Below are 16,182 nucleotides of genomic sequence, written 5' to 3' on the forward strand. Positions count from 1 at the left end.
CCAGAGGATAATTATCTTACTTTGTCACCAACTAGAAAACCCTTCCCATTTAGCCAAATATGATTTTCTAGTAAAGGGTTTCTTAGCCTGTTTTAATATCCACTGCATGTACTCAGGAAACAGATGCCTGAAATGAATTAAAATTCTACCATTCAGACAGAGAGTTGGAAAGTAAATGATGGTTGGGGTGTATCAAGCAACTTGGCCTGCATGAGTAACTACATCATGTGAGAAAGTTTATAGCAAATGCCTTTAGAAGGGAGAACCACTGTTGCCTGGGCCAATTATTCCGGGACAGTCCTTTTTAATCTTTAGAAGAACCCTGGTTATCAGAGGAAAGTGTGGCTGACTGCTCCTCCTAAAACTTTGCGCCCAGGGTGGCTACCCTTTCGTCCCATCCTAGCTACTCTACTGAGTGTAGCTATTTACATGTAACTTGGGTAAGGTAACAGTCATGGTTTAAAGCATTTCACATAGGGGAGGTAAAAAGGAAAAGTGTGGTAATTACATAGGAGTAAATAGTTGCCTGATTTAGAATAGGGGACATACCTCTCAACTTCTTAGAGCAATAAATCTTGACAAAGCCATAAATAATGGGGGGACAAAGGCTAAAAAATATGGACAAGTTGACAGAATAACAGGTTTTCCATTAGCATAATTTTTCTGAAAGGTAAAAGGCCTGAATCTCAAATGTCTGTCATTATTTTCTGACATCATTCCTCAAAAATTTGCCAATGATTTGCCAGAAAAATCACAATTTTATTAGAAACAGACCAAAAATAACAGGCAAAAATCTGCACATTCTGGGAAAATCTATATAGTTGAGAGGTATGATAGGGGATAACTATATTAAGTTTCTTCAGTTAAGGAAATCTTTCTGACATAAGACGATTGCTGAATATGTGGAACAACCATGTCTGACCCAGCTCTGTTAGAAATGCTACATCTAAAGAAATCCCAATCCCTCTGCACCACACATTCCAGAGACCTCAACCTCATTACCACAATCAACAGAACATGCTGGAGGGACAGGTTCATAACCCAGAGACTGCCCATGCTATGGAACAGACTTCCCATACATGTCAAGCAGAGCACCTCACTGACCCTCTTCAAGAGAAATCTTGATGAGTGGATGGAAAACAGAAAATTCACCCTGGGGATAACTCCAGTGGCGCTACTCGACAGAAGCAATGGGAACTAAGGTCGGGTGGCACTATGCCAGGGTAATCCTATGGCTAAGCTTGTAAAGGCCCCAGGGCCATTAGCCTAGTACACACCTATGAACCTATGAGCGGTAGATGTGGACTGAGACAGAGGGGATGCATGCCATCTACCACATTAACTGGCATATTCGAATGTTAAGGGTCTTGGTGATTTGGTGACAGAAGATCCTGGAAATGCTGAAAGGGAGAAGGAAATCATGAAGTGGTAAAATATTGTGCAAAGCTAATAGTCAAACTTTGCTGAAGGCAGCAGTAGAAACATTAGTGTTTTTACATTCACTGCCATGTCAGGTAGTATTAAAGCTATTCAAGTTGAAGAACCTACTAGGAAACTGACATATATAAAAGTTTCCAAATCATTTCAGTAATTATGCCTGCTTATTTCTAAAGTAAAATATGCAGGAGTCTCTTCAGTGTTTGCAGGCATTACTGAATATGGCACAGGTGAATTACTCAGCACAATTTCAAGCCACTTTCAATAGACTCCTGGTCTGATTCTACAGTTTCACTTTTGTTTTAGGTCTATACTCAGCCATGCAAAAACAACAACTTAGATGTTACATTTCGATGTGGGACAATGCCTTGTGGTGACATTCATCAGATGTCAGCTGATCAACACATTCTGAGCAATTGACACCCTAGGAGAAGCACATGCTGAGTGTACAAATTTGTTAAGATTGTTTAAACATAGATTCATAGATTCATGGATATTCTAAGGCCACTGCGTCTCATGATCCTTCCTGTTTTGCCAGCATCTCCCTTAGGATGCACCTTCCTTCTCCATAAGGACCATACTGGTCAATCATGGAGCAAATTGTGGATCTCCACCCAATAATCTAGTTTATTTTTGAAGGAAGATAGTGATTTGCACTGCTTTGCATGCAGGGGAAGTTTATTCCTGAGGTTTGGGAGGTGATGGGCTTTAAATAAATCCCTCCATCATGTTTTATTTATCTGCTGGTGAAGATTTAGGTCCCTGGTTATAGTACTGGTGGAGATATTGGACTTGCAGAGAAACAAGAGGTCTAGGACAATCAGGTCTCTAATGTCTGAGTGAGAGAGACAAAGATTGCCCCCAAAAGACTATAAGAAGTCGAATAAGGGGATAGAACTTCCAGCCTCCCTTTATAACTCAGGGACTTTAGGCCTGTGATCTTGCTGATTAGGAAACTTTGGGGTCTTTCTAATTGATTGATATATTTAGTGAGATACATCCCATACGAGGCACTGTACTTGATAATTGGACTGATCAATGCTGAGTGTAAGAGAATGATTACCTCTTTAGACCTTGATTACATTCTCTTGGCAATTAGCTGGGCTAAATAAAAAGATTGCCTCATAACTTTGTTATATGATGGTTAAAAGAAAGAGAGCTGTTAACCCAAGTATCTAGCTCCCTAACTACATTTTTGTTTTGTAGAGGTGCACTGTCTAGACAGTATGATAAGGGGAGGGGTTATCTACCACAACTGATCATACTACATCTCCTAGAATTTACTTTGAGCCCATTTTAATACATTTCCTAGGAAGAGTTCATCTGAAGGCTGTGAGTGTCATAGGGTAACTTAACAACAACCCACAGTTTGCAATCATTTGTAAATTTTAATAGCCAGAGGCCTTGGCTCCCTGCCTGGAGAGCTGAGAAGAAAGCACCGAAAGAGAGGTCCCAGCTGTGAGCCCTGAGGGACATCACTGGTCACATTCAGATTTTAGTTAGATTTTGCATGATGCTAGCACAGGGAATTGTGTTAGAGGTCTTAGCTGGGTCAAGAAACACCATGTGCACTAGATGACCACAATCTACAGCCTCTGTACTGCTTTCAAAGAAATTTATCAGATTAAACAGACAGGATCTGCCCAATACAAAGTCAAACTGTTGGGACTCTAGTCTAATAAGAGTCCTGATATTGTAGTTTATGAGATCAGTTACAATACCTTCCATGGCTTAGTGGATGAAGCTTGTTAGACTGATAAGTCTGTAATTACTTGGGTCTTTTGTAAGGCCACCCTTAAGGAGGGGCATCACCACTACTGTGTGCCACTCATCAGGGGAAAAAAAGGTTACGTAGAGTGTAAAGAAAGTGCATGTCTGCAAGGGCATATGTAACACCATTAACTAAGCAACCAGATAACCTGTAGGCACTGACTTGTCAGGTCCAGTTTTCACATATGTAGCAAGTACTTTTTAGTACATAGATGACTTTGAGTCTAGCAGACCAGTGTGTGTGTGTGTGTGCGTGTGTGTGTGTGTGTGTGTGTGTGTGTGTGTGTGTGTGTGTGTGTGTGTGTATGTGTGTGTGTGTGTGTGTGTGTGTGTGTGTGTGTGTGTGTGTGTGTGTGTGTGTGTGTGTGTGTTAGGAGAAGGTTTCAGTGTGTTGGTCTGGCCCACGCAAGTAGATGAGCTTGCTGAATATTCTGCAGACAGGGGAAGAATGACTGGTTGAAAGTGTACTATGTTATTGTTTATGAGATACTGGAAGCGTGTGTGTGTGTGTGTGTGTGTGTGTGTGTGTGTGTGTGTGTGTGTGTGTGTGTGTGTGTGTGTGTGTCTGTGTGTGAAGTAGAGGGCCAACGGAATGTGTATTGTTGTATATGTGTGAGTGAAAGTGTAGTATTGGAATGATTGCAAGTTCGGGATGTGAGTATGTGAGTATTGTGTATGGCTGATAATAAGGCATTCATCTACAAAGCAGCTGGGGTCAGTATGTAACAGATCTAGTAATAGGAGTACATCTGAAATGTTGGGAAACCAGGAACTGACTCCTTTGTTAGCAGACATCACAAGCCTGTTATTCTTCAATGATTAAAAGTAGTTAGGAATACAGGATAGAACCATACCTCTCAACTTCTTAGAGCAAGAAATCTGAGCAAAGCCATAAATAATGGGGGGGCAAAGGCTCAAAAATAGGGACAATTTTTAAATATTGCTCTTACAAACTTAGAAAATCGATAGAATAACAGGTCTTGCATTAGCATAAATTTTCTGAACGGTAGAAAGTCTGAATGGCTGTCATTATTTTTCTGACTTCATGCCTCAAACATCTGTCAATGATTTGCCAGAAAACCACAATTTTATGAGAAACACGCCAAAAATAAGAGGCAAAAATCTGGACATTCTGCAAAAATCTGTACAGCTGAGAGTTATGGATAGACAGGAGCATCAGACTTTATCCAAGACTGAAATGACTGCAACGTTAGTGTTGTAAAAGGAGTTCCAAACTTTAGAGGTCTGAATACATTTTCCAAGTTTTCAGATGTTTGACTATGCTGTTGATGACTGAGATGACTAAACTTTTTACTACATCGGGGTGGGTTAGAAAACTCAGGGTAAGACCTGATGCAAATGTGCACAACATAGGTAACTCAGGGGAGAATTTTCTGTAAGGTGCTGGACTTTGTTAACCCTTGGAGGACCTTGTGTAAATGTGTAAAGCATATATAAGAGAGGGGAGAACATGATATAATGTGTAGGTTTTAGGCAACCAAGGGAGAACTTGATGTAAATGTGCAGGACTTTGTTAACCCAGGGGGACTTTATGTAAATGTGAAGTGTTTGGATAATCCAATGGAAGGCCTAATGCAAATCTGCAGACCCTAGGTAACCAGTGGATGACCTGATACATATGTGCAGGCTTTGAAAAGGCCCTATTTGTAACTTTTTCCATAGCCTTTTTAAAGTCCAAACAGTGCCATGTGAAGGGTTAACAAGCTTGTAACAAATTTCACACTACATACCTGGGTTTGTTTTATAGTTACTTTACTAGACTAAAATTTACAGATTATTCAGGAAATGTGCACTACTGTCTAGTGTGTCTTATCAAAATAAATAATTAAATACATAAATAGATAACTTAAAATAAGGAAATGTCATTTGCAAAATGGCTGAAAAATGATACAGTACCATCATTTCTCTTGTGTAAATCTCAATTAAAAAAGGTGAAAATATATAACTTACCACTGCTACTGTCTGCCATTCTGTGGCATCATCTTCACTCGGGTATGCCCCATAATTCCAGCGTCTTTGTACAATATAAAGGACTGGCTCAACAGTGACATTGAATTTGGACATCCAAGACACTTGTAGATTTCCAGTTGTATCTTCATTAAATATCATATCCTTTCTTGGCTTTAATGGAACACCTACAAATAGTCATTAATTTCAGTTTTAATATGAGAACAATGCTCATTGCAAAGCTTTCTAGGGCTCATAATTAAGGGGTTTCTGTATCTACATTATTTTTTAAGACAGATTCTGTGCAACAAGTAAATTAATAGTGCACATGCAGGGAAGAAAAATGGTAAGATATAATTCTCTCTCATTATAAAATCAACCTTTTATTCATTACGGTGTGATAGATTAAAAACTTCATCTAAATGAATTCATTAAGAGCAGATGACAAAAAAATATTGTGCAAAAATGTACAAAAAAATCACATCATCACCTGACATATAACAACTAAAAAGCAGACTCAGAAACACCACTAACACAGTCTAGCCTCTCCCTTAACTACACACATATTCCTAAGATTAAAAGCAACACAGCAAGCATTCAAGTCATATACTATAAATACATGAAAACATACATGCATAGAGGCTATGAAAAACATGTTCCCATCCCATATAAAAGTATAAATGTTTTTGCCGGCATTATGTTAATGAGTAGATATCCCAGCAGTGCAAGTGACTGAAGCCAACGAAACAAGTCTTTAAAACACGAGCACATTTCTAAAAAAATAGCACACAAATGCACCTTCCCTATAGAAAACATACTATCCCTAACCACAAATAAATGTTTAATCAAAATTTAAACAGAAGTACTCCTAATTGCAATCTTATGTCTGTCCATTAACATATACAATTCCAGCACCGGAAGAAAATAATGAGGTAAAGAACTGCATACGACGTGCACAACACAGATACATGTCTACACAAACGTTGCATTCAGCAGAAACCTGCAATGAAAGAAATGCAATAATGTATATATCAGCAAATGTCTCATTACAATACCCACAAAGCCTATAGTCACTAAAATGAGACAAAATGCACACACAAACGCAGGAAGCACTGCTTTAAACCTTTTTCAGTTCTCTCTCAGTTTAGAAATCCCTGAAAAGAAAATTGTAGGTACCATACTCCACTAATTTCTTCATCCGTAAAACAATTCCCTTTTATCAAACTCATGGCTGTGTGAAACTCCCTCAGTGAAATTATTTTCCAAAGAGCAGTAATATAATTTTATCTCCACATATTTAAGAGCAATGCTCAAATACATGCGTGTACATAAACACGCATGAACATGCATACAAACACAAACACACACACACACACACACACACACACACACACACACACACACACACACACACACACACACACACACACACATTCATCCACTCATTCACACAAAGAATTAAACCTCCAATACTGCATTCTTGGTTACCAGTAAGCTTTATTGTAAAATAAATAATAACAAAATAAATAAATAATAAAATGATTCCTAAACTAAAAGTAGAATATATTCCTTACAACAAAACAGCATGCCTGCAAATACTCAAAATATAGCATAAATACAGCAAATATTGTTTACATTTCTGACTCCAGAAAACGAAGACAAATGGTCAGGAAAATACTTTTTTTATTTTTTATTTAACATTTGTTGACCGGGAAAGTCCGACTAGGTTCCACAGATCCTGTTTTCAGCGGAGGCCCGGGGAGAAACGCTCACATAAACTTAAAAATGAAAACAGATAAACAAAACAAAGAATATAAAATACTAAGCATAAATGATCTATACAAAGAAAATTACAAGATAGTATACAGCTTCTTCTAAAACAAGAATGCACCCCTCATAGAAAATTAAGCACAGTCTTTCAGAAATCTTGCCTTACTGCTATGAAGTTGCTAACAGAAAACAGAGCTTGCTATAAAATGGCAAAAGGTATGGGAGTGCTACTAGATACATGGGAATTGCTGAAACTTAAGAAGACATCTCCATTTAAGAATTAATTTATTCACTACTAAACAGATAAAATATGGCAATCTTAGGTTTCATTGCAGTTTTGTCAACAGGCTGTTATGACATATCTTCTTTTTAAAACAGACATTTTTGACAAATGTTCATTTGCATTCATCTGATTGCTATTTTCTGCATTCACAGCAAAATTTTCACTGTTTCTATGTGGAGACCAAATTTTCCATAAGTATGCCATGGGTATGTATTTGTGTGTATGTGCATGTGCGTGCTGTTTTGTGATACAGTAATTAATGTAAGACGTGTACAAGGGAATATTTTGTCCTTAACACTTGTTATAGTTTGTTGGAAGAAAGGAGTGGATCCTAGACAGTCAAACTCTAGCCATCCCAAGTGGCCTAGCCAGCTATACAGCCACTCAGACTGTACACAGGACACTCCAGAGCTTATCTGAAACCATCCAGGGTTGGTTTGGGGCTTGTTGTGCAACTGCATGGTAAGAGAAGATTTATTTTGATTTATATATATATTTTTTTACCTCTGTAACAGACATTCTAACAAAAAAATCAGGTGAATATGCTATGATAGGGATTAGAGATTATAGTAAGACCTGTGATTATGTGTAAAAAATTAAATAAAAATTCATACTGTAATCACCTCCAATGTGATTTATGGCAAGTGTTAAGAACCCGGTATTTATTTTTATTTATTTTACATTTGTTTAACGGGAAAGTCTGACTGAGATAAGACCAATTTTCAGTGAAGGCCAGGGGAGAGATGCTCCACATATAGAGATTATAGAAATTATACAAGAAATTATACAAAACATACACAAGAAATTATATAAAAAATATACAAGACATACAGTATAGCAGAAATTGCATTCTATGCTATTACAGCTGACATTTGTATTACACAATCATCTGATATAATTCCTTATTGTAGTGTAGACATTGTAGTTTCTCAAAGTAAGTTGAGGAAGGGTTTGTGGGGGGAACTGGATAGAAGAAGATGAGGTTAGAGATTATCTAGACATGAGCGAGAGCATAGATTATGAGGTGGTCAGGGAAGAAGGAAAAATATGACCAGAACTATAAAACTACTTAGCCTGGAGTAGTACAGCAGCAAAATCACGTGTCATTAAAATAATTTTTAAGAATCTTTTTGAATCAGTTGGTATTTGTGTTGGTTCTGATGCTGTGAGGTAGTAAATTCCACCTTGTTGTTACATGATGAGAAAATAGGGAGTCCCCTGCTGTATTAGTGGATTTGACACATGTAGTAGAGATTTATTTGTTGAGTGAAGACTTCAGTTTGTGGTATAGGGCTGGAGAATGTTTAATAGGGCAGGGTATTTTTCATGTTGATATACTAGTTTATGTTAAGGTTGATATACTAGTTATGGACAGTGGTGCAGTGGTAGCATGGTCGACTCACAGCAAGAGGTTCTCTGGTTACATTTTCGGCTGGAGTGCCTTCTGTGCAGAGTCTGCATGTCCTCCCTGTGTTTGTGTGGGTTTCCTCCGGGTGCTCCAGTTTCCTCCCACGTTACAAAGATATGCATCTGGAGTGTTTCTCCCCAGGCCTCTACTGAAAATTGGCTTTGTTCCAAGTTGGACTTTCCCAGTTAACAAATGTTCAAATAAAAAAAATTTTTTTTTAAATGTGCCAAGGTTAATTGGAGTTCTAACCAGGAGAGTTCTTTTAAGGAGTGACAGTGGTGGGTATGATATAGGTAATCAGTTACATATGTACTTATTTTATTGTAGCATGTTTCAAGTTTAATTAACTCTTTTTAAGGTTGGTGAGAATTGGGGAAGCATACAGAAGTGATGACAGAAGATGGGTTCTAGCAATGGCAACCCTAGAGGTGTTAGTTAGATACATTTTATTTCGGTAAAGAGTACCCATTTTTGTGAAGTTTCTTAATTGTTTGTGCTTTCTCAAATCTTAAGTTATTATCTATGATTACTCCTAGTAGTTTTGTTTGTTAATTGGCATTAATTTTAGTGTTATTCCTAGCGGTGATGTGGGGGGTACCCAGGGGGTGAGGATCTTGTGGGTTAGAAAATCATGAGTTTTGTTTTACTGGGGTTGAGTATGAGCTGATTGTTGGAGAGCCATAGCTTAGTATCTGAGAATGATTTCTGGGTTATATCATGGAGGTGCTGCAGGTTATTAGCGGCACATATGAGTGTCATGTTGTCTGCATATTGGATAGTTGAAGCTAGTGGGGTAGCGCTATGGAGGTTGTTTGTAAAAATATTGAAGAGTAGCGGCCCAAGAATTGAGTGTTGAGGTACTCCTAGTATGACGGGAAGAAGGGGGGGATAGGACATTAAGCCATTTTACAGATTGTTGGCAGTCCTGTAGATAGCTTCAGAACCACTGAAGTACAGAAGGGCTGAGGTTCAGTCTGGAGAGTGTATTTAATCATTTGTGGTGGGAGACCTTGGACATGTCTAAAAAGACTGCAGAGAATGTTTTGCCATTGTTTCTGAGATGGTTAATGGTATTGGTGAAACTATGTTGACATGTTGCTAGCAGGTTGTTGGAGGTAAGATAATGAATCAGTTGGGAGTGGATGCATCTTTCGGGGAGTTTATATAGTGGAGAAAGAATGATGATCAGTCTGTAGTTGGTAAGCTCTGTAGAATTTCCACCTTTGTGTAAGCAGATAATGTGTGTGATTTTTCCATATTGCTGAGACTTCTTGCTCTGTTATGGACCTGTTAATAAAGATCTATACTGGATAAGATATGGCTTCAGCTGCTAGTTTTAAATATTCATCTGGTAACTTGTCAGCTGCTGCTGAAGAGGGTTTGAGTTTATTGAGTAGTTTCTTAATGATAGCTGTGGGAACAGGCTGAAAGGAGAAGGAGTTGTAGTTAATATCGAGAGGTTTGGAGCTAGTGATGTTTCTGTGGAATTACTTTTAATTAGAGATAGAACACTTTCAGTGAAGTATTTATTGAATTCTTCTGCAATGATGGTAGGAGAGTGTGGTACATTAGGGAAGGGGTAGTGGAATGTCCTGGGTGGAGAATGGCATTAATGGTATTATCAAATGTTTGGGGGTTATGCTGGTATTTAAGTTGCAAGTTAAAGTAGAAGTTCTTTTTATTTGTTTCTAATTTGTTGGAATGCGATGCGGTTGTTTTGGGTTTTACAGGTGATCTATTTTTGCCAAACTTTGTCTCTTTTCCAAATAAGTATTCTGGAGTTCTTTGTTAGCCATGGTGTGTATGTTGTCTTAATACAAACTGACCTCGGGGGGGGGGGGGTTATTTAGAATTTCAAGGAAGGTACTGTTGAAATAATCTACTGCAGCATCAAGGGGCAGGCTTTTTAGTAGACACCAGATACATTTTTTAGTTTATTGATTAGGACTTGAGGATTAAAGTTTTTTTTACTACGGATTTGATGGAAGGTGGTGAGTTTGATAGTACTGATGTTTTTTTTTCAATAGATAGGTTGGCATATGGTCACTAAGGCTGTCAGGTAAGCAGTTCTGAGATTTTTTTGGTTAGTGTCCAATCCAGTATAGATTGACGGTTGGAGTTTTTAACTATCCATGTAGGAGCTTGAATGAGATGTGTGAAGCCATAGAGGTTGATGTGATTGCTAGGGTTATTTGAATTAAAGGTTGTCTAGTCTATATTAAAGTCACCCATAATGATAGTTTCTTGGGCTATGGAATTTGATATAGACTGGATGATGTGCTTTATAGTGGAGATGCTGTTTCTGGGTGGGACATAGGTAGCTATAATGGATATGAATTTATTTTGGTTAAGTTGAAGTTTAATAGGTAGGATTTCTATGTTTTTCAGGTTATCTATGTTTAGGCTTTGTGGTAAAAGTGTGAGACTGCTCTTGAATAAGATGTCTAACCCTCCCCCTCTTTTTACCTTCCTGTCTATTCTAATAATGTTGCAACCAGGTGGTGTAATTTCATTGTCAGTAATGTGTACTTTCAACCAGGTTTCAGTTAAAACAGGAATATCTGGGTTATAATGGGATAGGGTGGCATGTAATTCTTGAACATTATTGACTATGGTTCGCAGGTTTAGATTTAGGATCAGTATTTTGGGGCCTTTTCATGAAAGATTGGTTATATCTTGTATTTGAGGGGGTGATGAGGAGGTATTCTGGGGGCCTGGGTTTGGGTGAATGTCTCCACTTATAATAAGTTTGGTAGCTATGGACACTAGTGTTTGGCAGGATGTAGAAATATGCTTATGAAACTTGAAAGGGGTATTTTTGGGGTTTGGTTTAATATAATGTAATCTGTAAGAGGTGTAATGGAGTTCTGTTATATTTAAGATGGATAAAGATATTAAGATGGAGTAGTCAGTTAGATGTGGAGAAAAGGTAGATGTAGTTTTGTGAAAAGTCTGAGGGGAGACTATTTGTGAATGGTAGTTTGTTAAGTGAGCAGCAGCTGTTAGCAGAGATAGTAATATACAATGTATTGATAGCATTTTGTAATAGTTGATGGGAAGGGATTGGTTATAGGTTAGTGGGTTAATGTAAGTGTGTTAATAGATGGGTGTTGCTAAGGTTAGTGTAGAAATGTGAGATACTCTATAATTGGAAACTGTATAGGTGGTGATTGGTAGATAAGTGTGTGTGAGTGGTTAGGTTTAGAATAAATTTGAGTGATCTGGTGGTGGGTGAATGGGAATAGCGGCGTGGTAGGGGAGCAGAGCAGAGTGAAGCCCAAGCGTAGCCAGGGTGGAATGGAGAGGGCAGAGCCAAGTTCTATGACTGCACAACAAGGAACAATCAATCACTTAGACTACAAGGTACTGTAGAAAGTATCCATGCAGCTGACAATGTTGTAGAGTAGGAATTCTTAGATAAATATAATCCTTATGCCAGGAATGAGTATGGAGTGGGAGAAATATGGGCAAGTGTATTGGGGAAAGGAGAAGACTGAATGAAACAATGATTCCAACTAGAAATATTGGGTTTAGAGATATCTCTGGCAGGGGGTGGGGTGGGGATTAACAGTAGTGTGCACTCCCTGAATACATTTTAATGAAATTTACAATCATAGAAGGGTTAAAGCATTAACATACACAGTAATGTTGACTTTACTTTAATTAAACTGGCTGTGGACTTTCGCTTGATACTGTAAATGGAAAGAATGAAAAAGATTAGGAAAAACTGACAAGGGAGTACTAGAGGAGGTAGGAATGTCTATAATTGGTGAAATATAAGAAAGGAGTGGAAGGGAAATAGCACAGCTTAATAACACTACAGTTACTAAGTTAAATTAAAAACCCTAAGCAGTAATTTGACACTAAAAGATATGTTCAAACAAATACAAGCATATAGCCATATAGAGAGTGCTCAATCAAGAGTCATTACTGTAACATAGGACAGTCTAACTAAAATAGAATCTATAGTACAAAGTATTACTACACTGTAGCAGCTGAGTGTCTGCGGACTATAAGAAATTATATTACATTCCAGTTTAAGCATATAGTGAGCAGTTAAATTAGGTCACCGTTCATTGCTTGGTATTAATTATTTTAAAATATAGCAGTAGGAGCACATCTGATAAAGCACAATATCTTCCTTTAAAATCAGTGATAATTAAATAATAGTGTCAATAATATGAGCTAAATGGTCAGTAAAGTTACAACAAACAAAATCCCACTTGAAATGGTAATGGATAAGCAGAGTTCAGTTTGTTACCAAGACTGGGTGATAAGTATAACCCTTTAAATATATAAAAATATACTGAGAATCTTTGGATTTCTGCAGCAAACAAAACATGTTTAACAGAACTTACATGGAGGGCACTGTGACAAAGGGAGATACTGCCAGTACAGCTATCTGTAACTTTGTAAATGATTGTGTGCCATTTGTGAATATCAACATGATTCATATAACATGCTTGTGTTACAACTTATAGGTTCATAGGTTCATACTAGGCTATCTGCCCTAGGGCATTTATAAGCCTAGCCAGAGTGTGTGTGGCTTTCACCACCCCTTAGGATGAGAATACTATACCCATTAGTTTGCTGTGCCTCTGTCCAGCAGTGATACAGAGATGATTCCCGGGGTAAACCTACGATCTCCCATCCACTCGTTAAGATTTCTCTTGAACAGAGTCAGTGAGGGGCTCTGCCTCACATGGACTGGAATTCTGTTCCATAGTGTAGGGAGTCTCTGGGTGATGAATCTGTCCCTCCAGCACGTCCTATTTATATCTGTGTTGAGGTTTAAGTCTCTTGCTCTCGTGGCTCTGGTGGATTTGGATTTTTGAGGTGGAGCATGTCCATTAATTCCGGGTTGGACATGGCCTTGTATGTCAGGCACAGATCACCTCTGAGCAGACGGTATGCGACTGAATAGAGCTGGAGTTTCTTCAGTCGGGCATCGTATGACATATGTTTGAGCCTTTATCCTTTTGCTGAGGAACTTTTGGGGTCTTTCCAACTGCTGCAGGTGTCGGGTAAGGTACATTCGAATGGGCGTTGTACTCAATCATTGGTCTTATAAGTGAAGAGTACAGGGTACAATGACCTCTCCTGATCTGGATGTGAATCCCTTCATGATCAGGTGGGCAATGTAGAAGGTCTTCCTAACCACTTTGGCAATGTGAGTGTCAAAGAGAGGTTACTGTCAACTTGGGTCCCCAGGTCCCTGATAACTTCTTCCGTGTTTAATGGATTACCACCTATGTGGTAATTAGGGGTTACCTTGTTTTTCCCAAAGGGTATGACTATACATTTTTTGGCATTTAGCTTAAGGCCATGGCTCTGGCACCAGTTATCCATTTCTATGAGACCTCTCTGGAGGATGTCTGTGTCTGTGTCTGATGGAGTGTCAATTATGGTGCCCAGTTTGCAGTCATCTGCAAATTTTGTCAGCCACAATCCCCCTATGTTTGCCTGCACTTCAGAAAAATAAATGCTAAACAAGAGGGGGCCCAGGACTGAGCCCTGTGGGACACCGCTCGTGACCGGCTTAGAGTCTGACATGGCACCAGCAACTCTAACCCTGTGTGTTCTGTCCTTGAGCCAGTTTGCAACCCATCTTGTGACATATGGGTTTACATCTAAGCTGGTGAGCTTTTCTATGACGCCCGAGTGGGGTATTGTGTCGAACGCTTTTGCTAGGTCAAGGTAGGCTGTGTGAACTGCCTTACCCTCATCAATGGCCTTAGTGACTGTTTCGAAAAAGTCGACCAAGTTCAAGAGGCAGGATCTGCCCTTGACAAAGCCAAATTGGGTAGGATCCAGTGTCTGTAGGTCCCCAATGTCTTTATTTATGAGTTCCATTATGATCCTCTCCATAGCTTTGCAGACAAGGCTCGTCAAGCTTATGGGGTGGTAATTTCCAGGGTCTGTAGAAGCACCGCCTTTGTGGAGTGGGACCACAGTTGCCGTACACCATTCTTTGGGTACATATCCTGTAGTAAGGCTAAGATTAAACAGCAGCCTTATGTGTGGGTTTAGTTCATCATTGAGTTTGTGTAGCACACAGCCGGGGACACCGTCCGGTCCCATTGATGCTGTGTTTTTTGCTTTAGAGAGAGCAGCTCTCACCTGGGCATCTGAGATGTTTGGGAGGCTAGACTCTGGTGGGATAGATATTTCTCCTTTTGGGGGAGGGAGGGAAGAAATTTGCACTGAACCTGTCTGCCAGTATGTTGGCAATGTCTGTGGGTACAGTGATTTTTATCATTTTGGACTAATTCTGAGCATATCTGGGAGTTTCCACCCAGGTTTCTAACATAGCTAAAGAAGGCTTTATGATTGTCTTTTGTGTCATTAGCGATTTTTCTCTCAAAGTTGGCCTTGGATGATTTTATGAGTGATCGTAGTTTTTGCTAGTATTGATCAGAGATGCCTTCCCTTTTAGGGATTTTGCTCTGTCATGTAGTAGCTTTCTCCTCTTGTTGTAGAGTTTGTTTATGGCTGGGGTCCACCAGACCGGGCGCCTGCCTTTGGTGGAAAGGGTCTTGATTTTATTAGGGATTGCTTGATCCATACATTCCTGGAGGTGCTCGTAGAAGGCATTTGTAAGGGTTTCAGCAGCGTGGGTTGTGGTTTCCACTGGCTCGGGGCCTTGAAGGATACCACTCCAGTCTTAAGAAGTGTGAAGTTTGCTTTTGAGAAGTTCTTCACTGTGGTCTTTTTTGCTGGGGGTGGGGGCGGGATGTGGATCTCCAGTGAGATTAATTTATGGTCTGATCTCACCAATGAGGGATATTCTTCCGGTGTGGAGCATTTTGTCCCCATGTTTGTGATGATCAGGTCTAGTATATTTTCTCCTCTTGTGGGAATGGTGACTAGTTGTTCCATAGCATTTGAGTTTATGAACTCAAGGAACCTTTGGGCTAGGGTGTTGGGGCTTGAGTAAAGTTCCCAGTCTATGTTTGGGTAGTTGAAGTCACCCAATATGATGGTGTTTGGAGAGACATTCATACTCTCCAGTGTCTTCAGGAAGGCTGTGTGGGTTTCCTGAGTTTGAGAAGGTGGTCTGTAGCATGTTACAAACTGTAGGGCAGTTTTACCTATGGTTAATTGCACCTGGATGGTCTCCGATGCTTCGTGCATTGCCACTAACCTGGAGGTGTGGGTATCCTTTATGAATATGGATACTCCCCCTCCTTTTGTGGTTTGGTCCGGATTTTGGGGCCGGAAAGCATGATATGAGGTATAACCTGATAGCGCTGGGGTGCTCTCAGGAGCCTTGAACCAGGTTTCAGTCACAGCACAGACATCGATGTTCTCCATACTGAGGAGGGCTTCGAGGGCGTGCATCTTGCGGTTTAGACTTCTGGTATTGAGCAGTATTACCCTTAGTTTTTCTCCATTTTTGTTTTCTAGGGCAGTAGGTTTATCATTTGAGCCTTGCCTAAAAAAGGCACTATGGGGGTGGCAAGAGCCTTTGCCAATATCCGGAAGCCCAGGGGTGACAGGTGCAAGCCGTCCTTTGTGAAGCAGCATGGCTTGTCAAGCATGTCAT

At 39.5% G+C, this 16,182-nt stretch overlaps 1 protein-coding gene across 2 annotated transcripts in view; it reads right to left on the reverse strand.

Annotated features, from left to right (window-relative positions):
• Nucleotides 1–16,182, reverse strand: part of LOC122801161 (anosmin-1-like) — a 1,574,635-nt gene that overhangs the window by 602,628 nt on the left and 955,825 nt on the right. For both annotated transcript variants that reach the window (XM_044070721.1, XM_044070720.1), the window contains exon 5: nt 5,179–5,363. In XM_044070721.1, the coding sequence (XP_043926656.1) occupies nt 5,179–5,363 (185 nt within the window). The remainder of the gene's footprint in view (nt 1–5,178; nt 5,364–16,182) is intronic.

This window comes from Protopterus annectens, chromosome 4.part1, assembly GCF_019279795.1.
Source record: "Protopterus annectens isolate FY-2018-M chromosome 4.part1, PAN1.0, whole genome shotgun sequence".
Classification (NCBI taxonomy): domain Eukaryota; kingdom Metazoa; phylum Chordata; order Ceratodontiformes; family Protopteridae; genus Protopterus; species Protopterus annectens.